At 47.6% G+C, this 21553-nt stretch overlaps 1 protein-coding gene across 1 annotated transcript; it reads right to left on the reverse strand.

The window, feature by feature from the left end:
- Positions 1–1841: 1841 nt before the first annotated feature.
- Positions 1842–20760, reverse strand: Myo1a (myosin IA). Its single transcript, XM_076853039.1, has 28 exons — positions 20543–20760; positions 18479–18612; positions 18259–18374; positions 17926–18020; positions 17604–17708; positions 17340–17386; positions 17178–17241; positions 16873–16971; positions 14745–14848; positions 14472–14619; positions 13896–14014; positions 13727–13813; positions 12916–12981; positions 12672–12776; positions 10574–10636; positions 10179–10379; positions 9781–10007; positions 9245–9445; positions 8931–9024; positions 8448–8597; positions 8286–8354; positions 7895–7969; positions 4066–4200; positions 3268–3374; positions 2837–2969; positions 2534–2686; positions 2263–2390; positions 1842–1965 (listed from the first exon to the last, which is right to left on the reverse strand). The coding sequence occupies exons 2-28, from the start codon at positions 18590–18592 to the stop codon at positions 1842–1844; spliced, it is 3129 nt and encodes a 1042-aa protein (XP_076709154.1). The 5' UTR covers positions 18593–18612; positions 20543–20760.
- Positions 20761–21553: the final 793 nt, after the last annotated feature.

The following is a 21553-nucleotide window of genomic DNA, read 5'->3' on the forward strand; positions in this document are numbered from 1 at the left end:
TCCATCCTTGAACCATCATCTACCCACATGACTGACACAGGTAGGCCAGAGATCTATTCCTTCCCCTACACCCACCCCCTCCTTCCCTGGTCAGAGAGCTGACAGTTCCCTCAGCCCTGGGAAAAGAAAAGCAGGATAGGGAGCAGCAGCTGCATTTTCTCCTGAAATTGCTTCTGAAAATGACCAGACACTTCACTGGGAAAGTGACGACAATTTGGGCCCTGGGAGCAGGAGATGAGGCAGAGAGCGGGGGCGATCAGGATCAGGTCATCACCCCCCACACACACCTCCCACCCCCTGCTCAGCCAGACAGGATCTTTTCAGCTTGATTCTGAGAAGTCAAGGATGGGGGAGTCATCGGGTAGAGGAAGGCTGGCCAGAGCTGGAGCTGCCCCTCATCTAGACATAGCCCCCACAATCTGGGCCCAGCCCCTCACCCACCTGGGAAGAACTGACACCCTGGGTCCCATCTCAGCTCAGAACAGGATGTGCAGAAGCATGGGGCTCCAGCTCAGAAAGCAAGATTAATCTGCAGGCAGGAAGAGAAGTTAATCAGGTCTCCCCGACAGCATGATTACCTGGAGCCGTGAGCTGCCTGCTGATGGGAGCCAGGTGAGGCAGACCCCAGCCTCAAGGCACAGCAAGCTCAGAGCTTAGTGGAGGAGGCAAGGAAGAGATAGGGAAGGTGGAGGTTATGGAAGGAGGAAGAGACTTCCAGAGACAGTAATAAAGACAGCGCTTTTTAAACTCTTATAGAAGGTAAACCTAAATTTCACTGAGTAAATGGGCAGCATGTTTCCCAAAGGTAAAGAACAAAAAAGTAAGAGGTCAGACAAGACAGAATCTATGAGGAAACAGATGTTAAGGGGAGTGAGAAAATATATAAAGCATTCTATAAAATATAATTATATATTGATATTAGAGCCCACATGAACAGGGACAATGAGATGGTATGAGACAGTTGGGGACTAAGAAAAAGATAATGACAATGACACAGTAGAAATAAAGAGGAAAGGAGTTAAATCATAGGGGTAGGGGAACCTCCTCTTGTCAAGTGCCACCAGCTGCAGGCCCCAGCTGTGGAACAGTGATTAGCAAGATAACTGTTGGCGGCAGCTTGGCATTCTAGATGTGCAGAAAGGCAGTGGGTACAAGGTAGGCAGGTGTGATGAGTCCAGTGCTGAGCCTGGGAGTGGGGGGGTGATGGGAGCTCCTGGGTGCAGGGGACCCTGAATTACCCAGCTCACCTCAACTTACATGAGCCTTACAGCCCTGGGCCTCTTGTCAGGCTAAGTCTTCAAAGCAATCCCGTCTCTGCCAAGAAGGGATCCTCACTTCTTCCCTTCCAGGGACACATTTAATGAATCAGCCCATCGGCCACCTGAGACCTAAGCACTGTCCCCGAAGGCCCCACCCCCACCCCTCTCTCCAAACCCCTCCCCCCAGAGCTCAGCCGGTCAAGGAGCTCAGAGACAATTTCCCTTCTTTTCCCTTATTATCCGTACTAGCTGGCTCTGAGGAGCCAGAGGGAGGGGAAAGGGCATGGGGGACAGGGATCTAAATGCAACTGTGTGGGGAGATTGAGAACAGGGACTCACCCACAATGACTAAACCTTTCTGAACCACATTTTATTAGTGGGCAAAGAGGCTCAGGCAGGAGGAGCAGCGTTTAGAGGAGAGCTCTGGAAGGGTTGGGAAAGTCCTCTTCAAGAGTTCTTCTGTCTCCAAGGCCCACCTCATGATCAGAGGGGCTAGACACAAGATGCCCCACAGAGGCAGGCCGAGGGAGTTAGTGCTGCTCCCAGAGAAAGAAGCTGTGTCTCTGCGGGAGCCTGTCCTCACTACACAGTCACCTCCAGGCCATCACTCCCCTTCTTCTTGCAAATAAGCTTGCTCTTTTCACCACGCCCAGGGCCCTGGATGACCTTGACAGCCACACTGCTCTCCTTGAACCTCAATGAGAACCTGGAGGGGGAACAGACAGAAAAACTAAAGCTAGTGCCCCCATCTCCTTAGCCCTACTCCTACATATCCATGATGGTTTCCTCTCTTGGCCCTGAAGCAAGCACACGGTACATCCCCCACCCTCTGTCAGATGACTCAAGGTCCCAGAGAACTTGGGTGAGGGACTAAGAAACACTGCCAAGACCTGCCCTGACATAGCATCCTTCACTTTTACTGCACAAATTTCCCCGGTCACAATGACCATCAGCCCGGTCATCTGTCTTAAGCTGTCCCTCACCACCAGCTCCATGGCCTTACCTCTCAGTCACAGTGACAGAAAGCTGCCTCTGCGTGGCATCCAGCACAGCCTGGTACATTTTTGTCAGCAGTTCTATCACATGGTCACTGACCAACAGGAAGTCACCCTTGGATCCCACTGGTGACATCTTATAAGAGGAAAAAACAGCAGGAAAGGGATTCATTTTTTCTCCTCAGAAGTAGATTAAGGGATATGAAAGACCCAGAATGAGAGGTCTGGCCCCCATCAGCCCCAGATGCCCATCCTCTTTGGCCCCATCAGCTCAGATACCTCATTCAGATGCAAACCAAAGAGTCCATCCTGGAGGCTCGTGACTGACACCCCAGCCACACTGTCCAGCCCAATGACAGTTTTGGCCTGGGACTTCTTGGTGTCTGTGAGAATCACATGCCTCCTGGTTAGGAGGAGAAACCGGGCAGAAGTCTAGGGATGGAACAGGAGAGAGTGAGGATAGGCAGGATCAGCCTCCAGTCCGTTCTACTCGGCAGAGCACACACAGCCCTGTTCTCTGCCACCCACTGGCCCCAGATCTGGACGGGGCTGTGGGGAAGAGTTCAGCATGCAGGCCTTCACCTTGCCATTGCCACGGTTGACCTTCTTCACAGTCTCTGCCATCAGAATCGGGTCTTCCTCGCTGCCCTTCAGCTTCTGCAGCTTGGGGTTACTTTGCAGCCCAATGTAGTCACCACGGAATGGAATGGGGACACTAAGGACACATGGAAGGTACACAGTGGGGACAAGACCTTGCACCTCCCCACCCTCAGAGTATCTATCCTAGTTCTCTGGGCCGTTCCCCCACCCTTCATCATATCCTTTGTCTCAGTGGTTCATAGATGTTATCCAGGACCAACAATATCAGCACCACTGGCAGACCTGGTAAGTCAGAAACTCTGAGGAAGGCACAACATCTGGGTGTCTACAATCCTGCCAGGTGACGCTGATGCAGGCTCAAGTTTGAGAACCACCTCTGAATGGAACTAGCTGTGCAGGTTCTGAGCCCTCACCTCTCGGGGTAGGAGGCCTTCTTGCCCTTGAACAGTTGGCTGGCACAGAGCTTCTCCCTCAGTATCTGCACCTGCTTGGGGGACAGCTGATCGCGGAACTTCTTGCACTGTAAGGAAGGGGGAACAGCAGCTAAGATCATGGAGGTGAGGGCAGGCAGAGCTGGGGAGGAAGGTAAGACATGGACTAGCACATATTAGAGGAGAAGAGAAACAAAGGGAAAAAGACAGGCACTGGACACTTCAGAAGTGTGTGCACTTCAGGAGAGGTCCAGGGCTGAGGATTGCTGAAGAGAAGGGAAGAAGCTGGAGAGGGAAATGGAAACTATCATGTATGAGCATCATGAGGCATAGGCTCAGCACACAGGGCAAGGCTTAGCTCAGATGGGGGGCTCAACAAGTATTTCCTGAATAAAAGAACAAATGTCATCACACTGAGTAAAATCAGCCAGACACAAAAAGACAAATACTATATGATTCCAAGTAATAGGAGGTATCTGTGATAGTCAAATTCATAGAAACAGGAAGTAGATTATAAGTTATGTGGGGGGAGGTAATGAAGAGTTAATACTTAGTGGGTACAGAATTTTAGTTTGGGGTGAAGAAAAATACATGATGGTGATGATTGCACAACAACGTGAAGGTACTGGACACCACTGAACTGTACACATGAAAATAGCTAAAATGGTAAATGTTATGTAATCCATATTTTACTACGATAAACAAAAATGGGGGTGGGGTGAGTAGAAGAGGGAGGCAGAAGATGGAGAAAAGAAAAGCACAAAGGTAGCTTATCCTTACCTTCCATTGGTGGAAGAGCTGATGCAGCTCCTCATTAGCCCTGTTGAAGCACTTGTAAGGGGCCGCTGGCCACGTGTTGTCCAAGACTTTGGTAGATGGCAAATTGTTCTTCAGGCCCAGCAGGAATTTCTGTGCCTGGGTTGGGAGCAGAGGATTGGGAGTGGAATGATGATAAGTAACTTTTCGTGGCAGGCAGACTCACACCCAGATCCTGCCACTCACTAGGAAGAAGGCTGCCCCTATGAGAAGCAAGAACAGAATCAAAGAGACAAGGAGATCTATTAACATGAAGTGTAGATAGAGACTAGGAGGTGAGAGAATGAATGGAGAGTGGAGGGAGACAAAGACTAGCTTCAACCAGGGACCAGTTACCCAGGGCAGTGAAGTGGGAGGAACCAATACAAAGGCTGGTCTTAACATATTGCTCCCATGTTTCCTATACTCTCAGCTCAGTGGCCTACAGTTGGTTGGTGTCTGTGTTGTCTACTCGATGGGTAGCAAAATCTGCTCTCCCCTCTGATCAGTCAGGTCTAACACCTCAGACTGCCATTCAAACTCCCCAATTTAGAAACCCATTTAGGATCCTCTGCACTTCCCTTCCACACCAACCAGATAGGACTCCTTACCACACCTCTACTCAGCCCACACACTCTCCTTCCATGCCTAGCCTCCCTTAGCTTAGGTCTGCCCACCCAGATTCTGCTGCATCCTTTGAGATACAGCTCAAGCTCTCCCTGATTCTCCAGGCAATAGAGTGCCTCTCCTTACTCTGAAGCCTCCTCATACTTTGTCTAGACCTCTATGTTTACATTACAGTTATTTGTATAGAAAACATCTTCCCCTTCTAGATAGGGAGTCTTTGGGAGTAAAGATCTCATAGTACCAATTTTTTTTTCCACCATTCAACATTTATTGACTCTCTGCCTGTCACTCTTCTAGGTATGAGGACACAGCAGTGAACAGAGTGCATAAAGTCTTGATTGTCATTGGGTTTACATTCTACAGGGGGGTGGGGAAGGAGACAGACCACAAGCAAAAGAATACAAAATGCAATATCAGATAATGCTATCTGATAGGATGCAAAGAAGCAGGCCCTGCGGCAGATATGACACATTCCAGAAACACAAAGAAAGACAGTGTGGCTGGAGTAGATTGAGCAAGAGGTAAGAAGAACCTTGGTTAGGCAGATCCTGAAGGACTTCATAGGTTTTGGTGAGGGTGTGGCAACCTTTTACCATTAGAGGGCTTAAAGCAGAAGAGTAACATGATCTGACTTAAGGTGTTTTTTTTTAAATACCTAATATGGCTTATTTTTTATTTTGAGTTTTTATGTTTGCAGAAAAGCTAGGAAAAAAATCTATTATGAACACATGTATACTGTGTACCCCCTTACCTAATTCCTCAACTAATAATGTTAACATTCTGCCCTCACTATATGCTCTTTCTTATGTATACTAGCACACACATACATACTCACAGACACAAATCCTTGCTACCCGACTATCCTTTGTAGGTTACAGATATCATGACATTTCCCCCCTGTAACTTCATCATGCATCTCCAAAGAGCAGGGATACTCTTGCATAACCATAATTCCATCACACCTAAGAAAATCTACATTCATTAGAAACACTCATCTAACAGCCATCTAGGCTCAAATGTCTCCATATGTCCTTTATAAACTTCTAAACATGTCCTTTTTAGCTCCATTTTTATTTTTCCTGTTCTAAGATGCAATCAAATTTGATGCATGATATCTTACTGTTTAGCCTCTATAATTTAGAACAAGGACTCTTCAGTTTTTACTGCCCAGAGAACACCTAGCACCCTGTTTGTTTATGGCATAGACTTATTGAAGATAGAGAAAATAACTTGATCTTGGGTATTGCAAAATGATTGGAATTCTTATGAAAATGTTTTACTAAGACTTTTTACAAGGTTTAAAAATTATAAAAATTACAATAGACAAAGGCAGAGCACGTGATGTATTGCTGTCACTCTGCAAGAACTGCCCAAGTCTCCTCTCAGAAGCTGGCTTGGGCCACAGGACCTGAACCTGGTGAGGCCTCTAGTTAGTCTGGAGTACCCAGTCCTTGGTCTGGTTTGATTTAATTCAAGAAACATTTCTAAGCATCTCTCATAATCTCCTTTGTTCCAATCAGTGTGGAACATCTGAGAACTTTATTCTTATTGCTTGTTTTGTCTATATTTAGAGAGTTCTGCCCTTCCCTATGCAGTCCTCCTGCCTCTTCTGCCAAGGGCCATGAGTTTCCCAGGCCTATGTTATTGTCAGTCTTAGGCAGTGGTTAAAAGCCCTGAAGTCAAATAGTTTATGTCCCAGCTCTATCATTTACCAGCTATGAGACCCCTGAGTCTTAGGGGTTTTTTGTTTTGTTTTTGTTTTTAACCTATACAATGGAGGAAAGAAAAGAGACTACTTCATAGGACTACTGAAAAACCTTAAAAGTTAAGCATATGGGCTGGGGATATAGCTCAGTGGTAGAGAACTAGCTTGCCTATCATGAGGCCATGGATTCAATCCCCAACTCCAAAAAGGGGGAAAAAAAAGAAGTTAAGCATGTAAAGAGCTTAGCACATAGTAAGTGTTTAAAATATAATGGGCATATAGACTAACCTTAGTTATCATCAAGGCCTTGGCAAACTATGGAATAGTGGGAACACTGGAGGAATAATGCCTAGAGTCCCTACATGCTTCTATGGTGGGGTGTGATTTATTGAAATCTGAACCCAGCAGCTCCTGGGTTGACACTCAGCAGCTGCCTGATAAAATACAGGTGAAAGAAAGTGCAAGGGCCAGTCAGGAGATAGGAGCAAAATCAGATTACAGGTCTCAGGTATGGAGCAAGAAAGCACGTACTCTGGAGGTGCAGACACACTGGAGCCAGCAGGAGAGGAGGCCAGGTGAGGAAAAGGCCAGGGAGGAAAGAATTTCCCCAGGAGGTGGGAGGAATCACGACTGGGGGGACAACCAGGAGGCCCTGAGCCTCGGAACGCCAACTCCCCTCCTCAGCAGAGGGTCCCAGCCTCTCTGACAACAAAGAGAGGCTCCAATGAGTAGTAAGGGTCCTAACAACTGTCCAAAATCTCACTGATGGAAGTCGGTTATAATTACTGCAGTCCTCTGGCCAATCTCCTCTCCTCCTTCCCCTCTCTGGCCTTTCCCAGGACTTCACTAAAGTGCTGCTTTCTCCCTGGCTTCTTTTCAGACACCTTTCAGAAGCACCACTGCTATCTGACAGGTGACTCCAGAAATCACACTTCTCTATCCCATTTTCCTCCCTGGAAACTGCCCACAGTTTGAATGTGACCCAGGGCCTGGCTTTTTCCTGCCCATCCTGACCCAAGTCCTCCAGAATTGAGAGAGATCCTTCCTGAGATTCATTTTCTGACTTGCCTGATATGGATTCAGAGGGCATAGAAGGAAGATGAGAATTCCTTTACCCTCACCCCAAAGTAGATCTTGGAAGGTTGGGCCAATTAACCCTCTGTGTGTCCTCACTCTGTCCTGATATCCCAGTCATTCTTCCAACCCATTATCTCATGGACCAGATGGTAGACATGCTGGGGCCATTTCTGCTACAGGCTTCCAGCAGTATCCACTCAAGCCAAAATGCTGTCTGATTCTGCTCTGGGCCTGAGGCAGGCTGGGGCCACTCCCCAGGTTGCTACTCTATCCAGTCTTCTTCTAGGACTCAGGTACACACAAGATGAGGAAGCTCTTGGGGAAAGCTTTGAGTCACCTCTTCCTCTTCCAAATCTGCCCCAACCTCTTCCACCCTCCACTTCCACCCTAACACACAGCACTTACTATGCTCTTATAGATGAAATTTGACAAAGTGAGGGCAGCTCCTGACCGGAAGTATTTTCGATAATTCTTGCGAGCCTGGTGGGGATATACAAGAAAGAAGCCAAAGTGAAGACAGATTCTGGAAGAGAGCAAGATAAAGAGCTGAAACCGTAGGGGTGGATGGGTGTGAAGTCAGTCAGGTGGCGGTGAGGGGCACACCTACCGCAGAAGACAGAGCTCTGCTGCTCTGACACACGTACGGATCTCCTGGACACCCCCTCACACAGGCCAGCGTGGGAGGAATGCCTGGGTGCCACAGACCCGCCCTTGGGTTTCCTTCTTCCCAGAAGCTGGCTCAATCCAGGGGAGGGGGAGCCACGTGCAGAGAGGATCCCTTCTACCTCCCCCTTACCTTCCACCCTCTCACGAAAGCCTGGATCAACAAAGCCGATGCCTTCATCCTCCCATAGTGTTTCTTTTGCTGTAGAAAACATTAGTACTCTGAGCAAAATCCACATCCTGAATCACCTCTCCCACGCTAATGAAAGGGTTGGGATTTGGGGAGCAACTGTACCTTGTTGCCCCGAAACCAAGCTGATATGAGGATCTGACTCTTCCGCATCAGCTGGTAGTGGGTTCGGCAGCGCCAACCCCGGTAAGTCTTCTGTATGAGGGTGGCCAGCTGCTGGAGCCTCAGGCGCCTCTGCTCTTCCAGATAGAAAAGCTGTGGGGGAAGAAAGGGTGGGGAAGAGGGGCTGGCCTAGGGAACAGTGCTGTCCTCCTGGACCCCACAGGACCACAGGCTTCCCAGCCCTCAAGGAGCTCTGCTTCAGATAGAGGCCCTCAGAGAAGGCCAGGCTGCACACCCAGCTCCCAAAACTCAGGGCAGCGTAACACTCATGAGGATTCAGTTCCCAAGGATAGGTCTCCTGCAGACTTCCTGAGCCACTGTCCATTCCAGGTTATGGGTACCACCTTCCCTCCAGCCTTTCTTAAGTGGGATTTTGAATCCTCCACCTTCTACCCCCACCAAATGCAGCAGCACTTTCTAACTCACAGTCTTGGGGCTTCTGATGAAAATCTTTGTCTTCCCAAAGGCCAGCTCCTCTGACGACATGCTCAACTCCCCCAGCAACTTCTCAACTCCCTCCCTACAGAAGCAAATGAGGGAAAGCTGTAGAGGGACATCTCAGAAGAGAGTCCTCTTCCATGTTGCCTCTAACCCTTTCAGCCTCTGGGAAGAGATCTTTCGTTTCCTCCAGTATCCATCCACCAACTTCAGGAGATATGGCTGGCACCTCCAGATGCCTTCCCCAGAGATGTTCCCTGTGCTGCCCTTCACTGCTCCCTAGTCTCCCCACAGTGTCTTACCTGTCTCCTCCATTCCAGTGAGGCCAGGTGCTCCGGCTCAGCAGTCGGTACCTTTCCAGGAAAGACTTGTAGCCCTGCCGGTAGGCATAGCCTGCCCTTCGCACCCGCACATTCTCCAGCAGTCCCAGGTACCGTGCCTGCACTGCCACCAGCTCTGAGGAGAACCGACCTTGCTGCTGATGCTCATTGGGCTTTATGCACCTGGTAGGAAATGGAGTAAGGTACAGGATTCAGGAGCAGATACAACTGCTGGTGGGGACTAGCCTGGTCTCCACACACCTATTCCGCACACAGTCTCCTTAGCTGAAAATTTCAGTGAAAGTGAACCACTCATCTTCCCAGTTTCACTCACTACTCTGATACTATCCTCTCCACCTACAAGCCATTCAGCTTCTCATCTGGCTCTGTCTTCCATGAAGAAAGGATCTCTGACACCCTGTTCCAGAGACATCCCCCACAGACATGTTCTGCACTGCATGGAGCCTGCACATGTCATCACCTATGAAGCATGTTCCCCTGTGTGCCCAACTTGTCACCTGATGTAATTGGGGTTCTTGGAATACAGGTTCTTCATGAGTATTGCCACAGAATTCTTGAACTGGGACCCAGCAGTTGGGGGGCGTTTGAGGGATGCCTGTTTGGGATTGCCCTCAGGGAACAAGGACCGAAGGAGAGGGTGCTGGGCCTTCCACATGGCCTGGGACAAGTCTCGGAAGAGTAGGTCATTATTCTTGTCAATGAAGCTGGTCACATTGTACATTACCTATAGAGAAGCAGTTATCGGTTTAAAAATTCCACACACTGTTCCAGCACTGGGTCCTCACAGTCTTGTTGTAAAGTATTGTCAGCTCTTATCTCACCCCAAACCCCGCCCCCAGCTGCCTTCAGCCTGTGCCCAGGCCCTAGTCTTTACCCAACATTCCTGCTATATCACCTTGCCCGCATAGTGGCAGATGCGAAAGCAGCTGAGACCCATGTTGTGGTCATACAGGCGCTGGGCATTCTGGGTGACTTTGCTCTCGTAGTGACTGTGGTTGGAGAAGAGCTGGTTCAGCTTCGCTAGGAAAGTAGAGTCACTGACCACCCCAGGCCGCAGGCACTCCTCATCCAGCATGGCCAGGATGCCTCGTTGATTCTGGGCCAAGGGAACAAGATCAGTGCAACCTAGACCTGATCCTTCAAGATGTCCACATTCTCATCATTGCCTGCTCTAGCCCTTCATAGCCTTTGCTCTCCTTTACCATTCTTACCAAGGGGACAGTGGAGAGAAAGACAGGGGAAGGATGTTCTGGAAAGGGAGGTCCTAGAGGTAAGAAAAAGATAACTCACATGTTCAATGAGGTTACAGATGATGCCATTATCAAAGTATTCCACCTTTGTCCATGGTATACCCTGGTAAGGGGAGAGAGAAATTGTAGGAGCAGATTCAAATCAAGTCTCCAAAGACCTTCCTTTTACCTATCCTACAAAGGACCATCAGAAAAGCCTATAATTCCAAGAGTCCTTAGTATGGTTCTATTTATGTCCTGTCCCTCCAAGTTGGTGGAGAATTTGAGGGGTGAGTGGACACAAAAATGGCAGGAATCAGAGCCACCTGAAAGAATAGGTGAGACAATGCAGGTAGTGCAGGATGGGAGGAAAGTATAATATTTTGGGTGGAGAACACGATCTGTTCCAGTATGTGAGTGGGGAGGGATCCATGTGTCTGTGGAAGAGTAATGGCTACTCTTCTCTGACAATAAACTCTAAGACTGGAACACTTGGGCAACAGTTTAGCATCAAAAATAAAACTCAACTGATAACACTTTCTAAGATCTACATCAGTAATTTTCAGACTTGAAAGTTCATCCTAATCACCTGGAGGGCTTGCTAAACACAGATTTCTGGGTTCTCCCCATCCAAGTTTCAGATTCAGCAGGTCTGAGATGGTGCCCAGGAATACATTCCCAACATGTTCCTAGGTGATGCTAACGTTGTTGGTGTAGGACCACAGTTTAAGAACCACTGATCTAGACCATACTTTGGGAAAATATAAAACTTTAAAAAGCAAAAATGGCACAACAGCAAAAGACTCAAAGACAATTGTTCCCTGCTTTAGGGAATTGTTGAGCTTCAAGCCCATAGTCAGGATAGCTCCTAATCTCTCCCAGGCTGAGGTCACTCCCAAATGTGGCTATGGAGCACAACCCTTTCTTTTATTCCAGGTCTTTGGAGAGAGTAGAAGGAAATTAAATCAAGTTTCTCTCCAACTTCATCCTAAAAATATCTTCCCTAACTGGTTAAATGAATTATGATAACCTTATAATCCTGTGTAGGCATAAAAAAGATCTTTATGTAGAAAAATCTCTTGCTAAGTGATGATAGCAAGATGCACAACACTATATTTACTGCCATTTGTATAATTTTTTGTAGAAAAATACATTTACATATTTGCTTGTATCTATGCAAGAAACCTCTGAAAGAAGGCCCATCTTGGTTGCCTCTGGCTGGGGATGGAAACTAGGAGGCCAGGGACAAGGATGGCTGGGAGACTTTGTGTATACACCTTTTTAAGCTTTTTGAAATTTGAAGCATGGGAATTATTATCTATTTGGTAATTTAAATTGTTAAAATAAAAATACACAAAACAACTTCAAAAACTCTTTCACACATTGTGACCACATTGCCTGAAATTCTGCCACAACAGATTCTTGAGAATTAACAAGGAATATCCCTGGGAGGGTTTTGAAGAGTGAGACAGCCATTCACACTTTGGGATGGATTAGCTCAATCAGAGAACTTTTCTAACGCCTCGCCATAGAAAACAGGAGTTTACACTGAATCAGGGAAGGGGTGTGGAAATTTGGAGCCATGGGGCACTTCCAGTGAGGAAGTCTGGAATCAGGGTGCTATGAGGGGATGGCAACATCAGCAAGCGCCCAGAGGAAACAAAGGATTCTGAGATGTTGGAGAAAGGCACAGAAAGGGATGTGGGGGGATGCCAAGCCCAAAAGAAATGTCCCTTCTAAATCTGGATCACAGACTGCCATAGGCCATGCACAACTGTCACTTCATTCTTGTCAGGACTCTCCACACACACACATCCTTACATCAATCTGTCCCCTGCTTGGCCTGGCCTGGATGGAGGCTGGGAACACAGAGGATGGGAGCAGAGCATTAGGACTACTTAGTAATGCTGAATGCTCAGCTGTGCAAGAGAAACGTCATCCTTTGTGTTCCCATCTGGAGATAATTTAGAGGAAGTTGTGGTCAAGAAGAAAGGAAGATCTGGCATATGTCTGGAAATAATTAAAAGAGTAGGGGGGCACTAGGGATGTAGCTCAGTGGTGGAGTGCTTGTCTAGCAGTCATGAGGTCCTGGGTTTGATCCCCAGTACTGAGAGGAAAAAAAAAAAAAAGAGTAAGGGGAGGGAGAAGACTTAGCTTACCTCTCTCTTATATTCCTCTTGCTCCTCCTTCAGGGTCAATTCTATGAATACCTGCTGCAGCTTCTCATTGCAGTAGTTGATCACAAATTGCTCAAAGCTATTATCCTGAGGGTTAAAGAGAGAGATCAGCTCACCCAAGACCTTTCCTCCCTTGCAGCCCTACCTCCATCCTCTCACATCCCCCCATCAGCCTGCCCTCCGTAACCAGGAAGCAGGCTGCTGAGGTTGGGTGAGACTCTCTCACCTCTAATATCTCAAAACCGTAGATATCCAGGACCCCCATTACCTTCTTCTTCTCTCCAATGCCTACCTGAAGAGGAGAAAAGATAAATCTATGGACAGGCCCTATGAGCACACCAGACCAGGCCCTTCTGGAGCAGACAGGGTCAGAGTGGGGGCAAAGAGGACTAGAATGAGTTTGACCAAGCTGAAAAGGAACTGTGGTATCTTATTCTCCTTCTCCCTCCATAAGCTGCAGGATAAGCAGAGGAGGAGGAAGGAGGAAAAGGAAGATAGAAATAGATTCCAGGATGATGTTCCCATGATATGAGGTAGAAAGACATTAAAATCCTTTCAGGATAATAACTATCCCTTATGTTTATAGAGCATTTACAAAAAAAATCCATTTCATTTAACGAGCTTATCATAACCTTATAAAGTATGATTATTCCCATTTTTCAGACCAAAAAAATCAAATTTCAAAAGGGAAAAGCAATTACCCCAGCCTAAATTCAAGTCTCATCTTACCTGCTGCCTTTCAGTAGTGGCTTCTAAGTAGATAGTACTTTCATGTAGATAATTGCTTAAAAACAGCTTTATTTGGGCTGGGGGTATAGCTTAGGATCTTTGTGAAACTGAAAAACCACATAGCTGGGAAGTAGATGAATCAGACTGTCAAACTCAAATACCAGTGATGTTGTCACAACACACTGGAAGGAGCTGTACCCTTCCCCCATCCTCTTTCCATCCATCTCAGAAACCAAGGAATGGAGACGGGGCCAATGTAAGAAGCCGCAGCAGGCAGAGGGCATTGAGGGAAGAGGCCCATCACTCACCTTGATGCTCTCATTGATTCGATTCACTATCCAGTTGAAGAGGCGGCTATAGATGTTCTTAGCCAGAGCATCACGAGCATACTGAGCCTTCAGGGAGCACGGGCAACTTGGTTAGTGTGGCAGCCTCAAAACCAGACTCAAAAGCAGCCCCTTTCAGGAAAGCCCTTACCTGGATGACATTCAGTACAGTGACCACCTTTTCCTTGGCTGTTTCCATGGTCCTTGAGCACAAAGCTCTCTCTAGTTCCTCAGAATTCAAACCCACCATCTCCCCAATCTCCTGAACACCTGGAGTGATGAGGAAATAGAACCTAGCCAAAGAAGGGGCTTCCCTCTGGGGAGAGGATAATAAGTGAAGCTGTCTGTGAGACTGATGCCCTGGGTCTTGCTGGGGAAGTCACTATAGCTAATTCAGAACATGGCCCTGGAGGAATGGGGGTGGGGCAGGCACCGTGGGTGTTGGGATCTAGGCACTCTGTGTGCAACCTCTACTTTAATATGAATATCTCCTGAAATAGTTGTGATTACCCCTATTTTGCATAAGAAGCAACTGAGACTGAGAAATCTTGGACCCAGTTCTATTAAACTTTACCACCTCATTGGGAGTTCTCATTGAGTCTCTGTGGGGAGAACTCAGGGGTGGGCTGCATGAGATTCATCAGGTGAAGTCAATTATACTGGAGATGGTTAAACAGGACTCAAAGTAGGAGATTCAGGATGGGGGCTCTAGCAGGTAGGCACAAACCTTTCCCATCACGAATGCCACTTGCTGGGATTCCACTGGCCTGGAATTCATCAGTCAGTTCCACGTTTCCCAGCTTCAGGACCAGGGCTGTCACCTCTAGCACTTGTCGAATTTCCTCCTCTGAGAACCCAATCACTGTCATTGCACTCTTGGGGAGAAAGCAGAATTCAAGCTGAACTAGTGGTACCAGTCCAATCCCACCTTTTTCAAAGCCAGAACCTGGGCTCAAGGGACAGACTAAGAGTCTGAGCCTGCCCCACATTGGTCACCCACCTGTACATCTTGGAAGTTGGAGGCATCATCCATGCCACCCACTGTGGATACTTCCTTGTTCAGATAGGTATAGGCACTTGTATCCCGCTCGAGCTTCAGGGCCTCTGGGAGGGCCAGCATAGAGGAAGAGGGTTAGTACTAGGCTCTCTGTAGCCCTCTAGCCTTGACATCTTGTCATCTCACTGTCCTTGCCCTCATTGGATTCATTCCTTTATTCCTAAGGACCATTTTGGTCTTAGGCTCTTCCCTTTTCTCCTTTGTTTGGGGATCATTAATTCCTATATTGATAGACCTAGGTAGTATTTAAGGCTTGGGTATTCATACTTATTGTTTTCCCAACTTTTATGAAAGAAAAGCTTCATTTGCCACTTCTCCCCACACTTGGGGTTTTAAACAATGAAAACAATCAAGCAAACCCTCCATCCTGTTCAGGTCTCAGTGCCTTTGGGAAGACGAAGGTAAGGGAAGAAGACAAATACCAATCTTCTACCCTACCCCTGGAGCTCAAAACCTCACTCACCCTTGGCCGAGGTTGCTCATTCATTATATGTTCACCAAGCACCAACAAAGTGGCAGATAGTGTATTCCCTGACTATGACACCTCTTCTAGAAGATTTATTCTGAGGCTGAGGAGTTGAGTTAAATGGCTCTCTTATGTTCCCCTGCAGTGAATCTCTATCCTAGCCCACATCACATGGGCTGCATTTTGGTTTCTTTCTCTCTCTCCCACAAATGAACAACCTGTGTATTTGGACTGTGTTTTTCATCTCCATATTCTATATGCCTAGCTGACAGGTAGGAACTTTTTTCTTTTAACAAATGAATCAAGGAAATGTTAAAATGTGTATACCTAAATGTTCAAAGCTGTATACCTAAGATATTCTAATCAGGAAGCTTGAGAGGTGTCAATTATCTCTTTTGCAAATAAGCTGAGAATCAGGGAGTATGCCTTAAACTAGAGTTTAATGGCAGCTCCCTCTAGCACACAAATTTTGAAACAAGAGCCTGCTAAGGAAGGGCATCTGGAGGAAGAATGAGTCAGAAAACCTAGGGATAATGACACCAGGGAGACTCCATCTAGACTCAGCTTAAACTAACAGGTGAGGAAATAGCTAGAACAAGACTCCAGTGCCTATGATTCAGACAAACCGAACATGGCTGAGACTATTAAGCCAAGCAAGAGGATAAGACCGGTGAAGACTCTTGAACCATAGAGATCTCCAGGAGGGGCAATGTAGTCAGGCACAGGACCAGCAGAGAATAACAAGAAACCAAAGGGACAGATGTCTGGGGACCAGAAACTCATGGTTCTCCTAGCAAGAGAGGAAATTAGGAGGTAAATTCTAGCAGGGTCAAAGTCCCACCAGAGCCCACAGTGATGCCCATCCAGAGCCACCTCCATCCAGTCCAGCATCCAGGCTCTTCCCCAGGACAAAGCAAGGGACTCTACACCTTAATCCCCTAAAGCCATCCATACAGGTCTATTGACACCAGTCACAGTGTACTGCAATGTATCTGTTTACATGCGTGCTATAACTAAAAGACTAAGTTCTTTAAGGACAGGGCCCATGTCTTACTAAACTCTGTATCCCTAGAAGCTAACATAATGCCTGATCATAGTAGATGTTCAAGAGTTATCTGAAGAATGAATGAATGAATGAATGTATAAAACCACTTTAAACTATCTAAGAAGAGAAAATCAGTGACAGAGTCCTAGGTGAGGCTGATGTAGGCCCAGGACAGCTTCAACAAGAGTTCCTTGAAAGTTCTTGAACACTTACAACATCTTAGCTTCTTTCCAACTATAAATAAAGCCTGTGAAGTTGGAGGTAGGAAGGAAGGTAGATGGGGGTGATTGTTCCATATTTAAGGCCAGCTTGGGGAAAGAGGAATCAGGCAGGACAGAGGGATAAGAGTAGTGAAAAGACAAGAAGCATATCCCTGGCAATCAATCCACAGCAAAGGAAGAGAACAGTGGGGTCATGGGATTTGTTCCCAGCAATGAGTGGAAAGGTTCCAGCTGGGGAATTCAGACAAGGAGAGGTCTGGGGGCTCAAGGGATGGGCACCAGAGGGTTCACAGGGGCCTGGGGATCTGGCTTTGCCATGTGTCCGGGGAAGGCACCTACTCAACAGTTGTGCATCTGCTCCAGCCAGCAGCTGATAGAAAATGTGGAAGTTCCTTTCCCCTTTGAGCTGCTTCACCACTCGGGATTTCTCAAGCAGATCTGGCAGAAAATTAGGAAAAAACCTCCTGAGGGCCTAGGAAATACCTCGGCATCCATCTCATTCTGCCCTCAGCCCTGGTGCTCCTAGTGGTTGGGAAGTTTCCAGAAGTCTAATGCTCTTCCTTCCTACAGAAGTAGATGAGCAGAAAGGGATGCTGCAGGGCAGGGGCAGGAGAGTTGGTGAACAACATGGGGAAGACACGTACAGTTTGTGATGACGCCGCCAAGAGGAGATCCTTTGAAGTCAAACTCAATATCCATGTATTTTCCCTTCAGAAAGAGACCAGAGAATGACTTTGCTTCTCCCCCTCTCACCACCCTGTCTTAATTCCCCACCTGCTCCTCCCAGGCTGGCCACATTCACTTACAAATCGAGAGGAGTTGTTGTTGCGAATGGTCTTGGCATTGCCAAATGCTGCAGGGATAAGAGAGGGCAAGTGAGGTGGCTGAGGGGAGAGAAAACTCCAGAGAAGGGAAGGAGAAATCCTCATGCCAATCTCAGTTTTCAGGCTGAACAGGAGAAAAGTGGTCTTGGAGCACTGGGGAAGTGGGTCTAGGTCTGAGGGATGCTGGGGCTGGGGACAGGGGGGGGAATGGGGAGAATGAAGAGGTGCAGAGACCAGAATGCTCACCCTCCAGCACTGGGTTTGACTGAAGTAGCTGTTCCTTCACAGAGTTCACCTGCTCCCCTTTCCCACAGACGGCAGCCACATAAGACATCACCAGCTTGCTAGCCTCTGTCCAGAAGAAACTCTTACTCAGGGGTCCACCCAAGACTAACCCATCCTCCCACCTTCCTCCTTAACTTCCCTCACCCTAGCACCTCACACCCCCTTGGAGTCAGAAAGTGGGAACAAAATCTGGGTTGGAAGGAACAGGGCTGGGTTTGGCTTGGAAAGAGGTAGGGAGGAGGTTCCAGAGGTGACTCCAAGGCTTCCTGGCCAGGTGCCTCACCAGTCTTCCCAGCTCCACTCTCGCCTGTGATGAGGATACACTGGTCTAGGTCCCGGTCCCTCAGTGATTGGTATGCCACATTTGCCAAAGCATAGCTGGTAGGGAGGAAGTGGGCTATGACTAATGGGAGGCCAACCCAAGACACCAGTTTCACTCAGTCCCTAGCACTATGCTTCTTCACCCTCCCCAAATGGGTCAGATCAGATAAGAAACAATAGGCCTAGGAAGGGGCCTCCAGGGGGCCAGGGGAGAAGGGGGCAGCTGGTGAATCCTCTTTAGAGGATTGTCACAAAGCTGGGAACTTGTTAGTCTTCCCTGGGTCCCTCTACTCACATATGGGGCTTTAACTCATAGAAGGTATAGTCCTGGTATTTGGCAATGAACTCCTGGCCATAGATGGGCAGCTGTTGGTAGGGGTTCACTGAGATCACCACGTTCCCAATGTAGGTCTGGAACCAGGAAGAAGGCGAAGGGAATGAGCCAGGTGGGTAAGGGATGGGAAACGTGAACTCACCAACACACCCACAGCCAGGGGCACCCACAGTAAACTAACATAAATCTCCTTGTTTTCATAACGAAGCTGAAGGTTCTTGAGCAGAGACTCCTCCTCCAGGGGTTCCAGGAGGACAAGGTCCTCCACGCCAATGGTACCTTCTAGGATAGGCATGTCCGGAGGGGCTGTGGATCCTAGGAATAAAAGGGCAATTTGTTGATGTCTGCTTAGCTTAAGGGGCCACATGAAGGGAAGAGGGCAGAAGGACCTGGGAGCTTTCCTTTCCCCCTGTCCAGGAGAATCCCTACCTAAAAGAGCTTCTGGACCAACCAGGAAGGCCAGCATTCTCTGGGGAATGTAGGGGGAACCCTCTGCTCCTGAGGTGGAAAGGACAGAACTACCCGCCTCTGACCACCTGGGGAAGAAGAGCTGCCAGCAATGGGGGAGCAGAGTTGTGCTGGAAGGAGAGAGGGCTGAGGAGGAGAGAGTTAAGCCACAGCCAGGTAGAGAAAGCTCCCTCCCTCCTGCTCTGAGGCCCTGGCCAGCACCCAGACTCTGCTCAATCCCCTACTTCTCCAAGCCCCTATTCCAATCAGCCAAACCCATATAACTAATTCAGGAGCTCTTCCAGAGGTCTCTCCTCCCCTGCCATTGTTACAACCAGCTTCATTTTTATTTCTTATTATATTTTTTTGTGGTACTAGGGATTGAACCTAGGGCCTCACACATGTTGGGCAAGCAGTTTATCACTGAACTACATTCCCAACCCCCCTTTTAAATTTTACTTTGACATAGGGTCTCAATGAATTTCCCAGGCTGGCTTCAAACCTGCAATGCTCCTGCCTCAGCCATCCTGAGTTGCTGGGATTACAGGCATGTGCCACTATGCCTCACTGAGCTTCAACTTTAAATGGCGAGTCAAGGAGGCAATGAATTAGAGAACAGACGTAGGAGTACTCTGAAAAATATTGGAATTCCTGCAGGTACAGTAGCACAGGCCTCTAATACCAGCAACTCAGGAGGCTGCAGTAGGAGGATCTCAAATTCAAGGCCAGCCTCAGCAACTTAGCAAGACACTATCTCAAAATAAAAAATAAAAGCTCGTGGGTCAATCCCCAGTACCAAAATCAAACAAACTGGAATTTCCCATAAAAAAATGAGAGTGGAGTTTGCTTCCCCAATTAATAAATAGCTGTCATTGGCCTCTGGATATCCTCTATTTTTCCATCTCCAGCTTTTACACCCATTCCTGTAAACTTCTGGCATGGACTTTGTCCAGAAGGACACACCCAGCTTTTTAGTAGCTGGTAGGTGGGCAAGGAGGTAAGCTACAGGGAGAGTGGGGGCTGGGCCCCCATGCAGTAGACACATGGCATGACAGGTATTCTCTCAGGAGGAAGCCCAGCCCTCTTCAGTCTTTCCTGTGGAACTGAGTAGGCGGGGTGGACTTGTACCGGACAGCAGTGTTTGTACAATGGTCAATGCCACTCCCAAATAGGAATAAGAGAGACACATTCTCCCACTCTCCTGTATCTTAGAACCTGAATGGGGGAGGGGAGGAGAGGGAGAGAAATGAAAGGTGGGGCAAGAAGGGACGGGGCTTTCTTCTTTCCTCAACCTGCTTCCCCTAAGCTCCAGTAACTTCCTAGACACACCTAAGGAGGCAATAAGAATACTGATAAAAGCAGTCTCCAGAAATCATGCAGCATTTACCATGGGCCAGGCTGGGCTCTAAACACTATGCAAATACTAATTGATTTGGTGCTTAGAGTATCCTGATGAAATAGATACTATGGTTATCTCAGATTTTCCAGATTTAAAAAAAAGGGCTGGGCTACGGTGTAGATCAGTGGTAGAGAACTTGCCTACCACACACCAAGCCCTGGGTTCAATCCCCAGTACTGCAACAATAACAAAACAAAAACAAAAAACGCTGAATCTTTGAAATAACATGAAGGGTGAGAAGCAGAAGGTGGGTTAGAAAGAGGCATTTTCTTTGGGTTTGAATTTGAGAGGAGTGGGAATGTAATTAGCTGGAGATAGAAAAGGGAAAGGGAAGAAGGCCTCAAGTGGGGCACCCCAAGGTGTGAAAGAGGAGCAGTGATGAGTCAAGGCAGGACTTACCACACTGGTGTAAGTCAGCGTCCCTTGGAGAATGGTGAATGAAATCCCAATTTGACAAGAAGCAGGCAGGAGTCCCAGGTGCCAAGGGTGGAGAGGTATCTCAATTAACAGGAGCTGTCCATGGTGTCGGGAAGCCAGGAAAGAGGTTGATCTTTTTCTAATGTCCACTCTTCTGACCTTCCTTTGTGCTGCTTCCTTCAGTCCAGGTTCCCTATGCCAGTCAAGCCAGGAGGGGCTGGGAGAGATGGCTGCTCAGCACAAAGTCCGAGGCTTTTCCTGCTTAGGGTGTGGTTCACTTAACCCTTGCAGGTCTGCCATGCTCAGTCTCACCTGGCTGGATTTCACTGAGAGTTCTTGCTCCATCCACTGTCTCCAAAATTTGGAAGTGAAAATAGGAAAAATGAAATTCATAGCCAAGGGAAAGGTTTTCCAAGGAGAAGTCAGGAATTGTGCCAAGGAGGAAGGCAGGCTGGAATATCTTCCTAGCAAAGAAAGTACTTCCCTCCAGCCTCCCTTTCCTTTCTTATAGGGAGTCATAGGTTATTCATGATATTATTTGGGGAGTTAAGCAGACAAAATTCCCAAATCTTTCTCTAGTTCCCTCTGCCTGTGAATCAGAACTTGTCACAAAGATTCAAATATTAAAATTCACAGTAGTAATACCTCACATTTGTATGGACATCACAGTTTCACTGAACTCCCAACTATCTCTTCTGAATAGCCCCACCCTGTGATACAGGCAATGCAGACTCTCCATTCAAAAGGCAAACATCGAGCTCAGAAATATTAGTCCACAGCTACACATGTCAGATCCAGGAACAGAATGCACTGTCCTAAATCTATCCCAAAGTGTAGTTCACATTCTGATGTTTGTGATTTTTTTTTTTAACTTGTAGATGGACAGAATGCCTTTGTTTATTTTTATGTGGTGCTAAGGATCAAACCCAGTTCCTCATATATGCTAGGCAAGTGCTCTGCCACTGAGCTGGAGCCCCAGCCCATGATGTTTAT

This window comes from Callospermophilus lateralis, chromosome 4, assembly GCF_048772815.1.
Source record: "Callospermophilus lateralis isolate mCalLat2 chromosome 4, mCalLat2.hap1, whole genome shotgun sequence".
NCBI lineage: Eukaryota > Metazoa > Chordata > Mammalia > Rodentia > Sciuridae > Callospermophilus > Callospermophilus lateralis.

What these genes read in the sequence shown, in the direction of transcription:
- Myo1a (XM_076853039.1), bottom strand. Translation starts at nt 18,592, where the DNA reads ATGCCTATCCTAGAAGGTACCATTGGCGTGGAGGACCTTGTCCTCCTG. An exon ending in TCTGCCACTATGCGGGCAAG is followed by an intron (nt 10,008 to 10,178) that starts GTGATATAGCAG and finishes GCTTCTCTATAG; the next exon opens with GTAATGTACAATGTGACCAG. An exon ending in TTGGTTTGCATCTGAATGAG is followed by an intron (nt 2,391 to 2,533) that starts GTATCTGAGCTG and finishes TCCTCTTATAAG; the next exon opens with ATGTCACCAGTGGGATCCAA.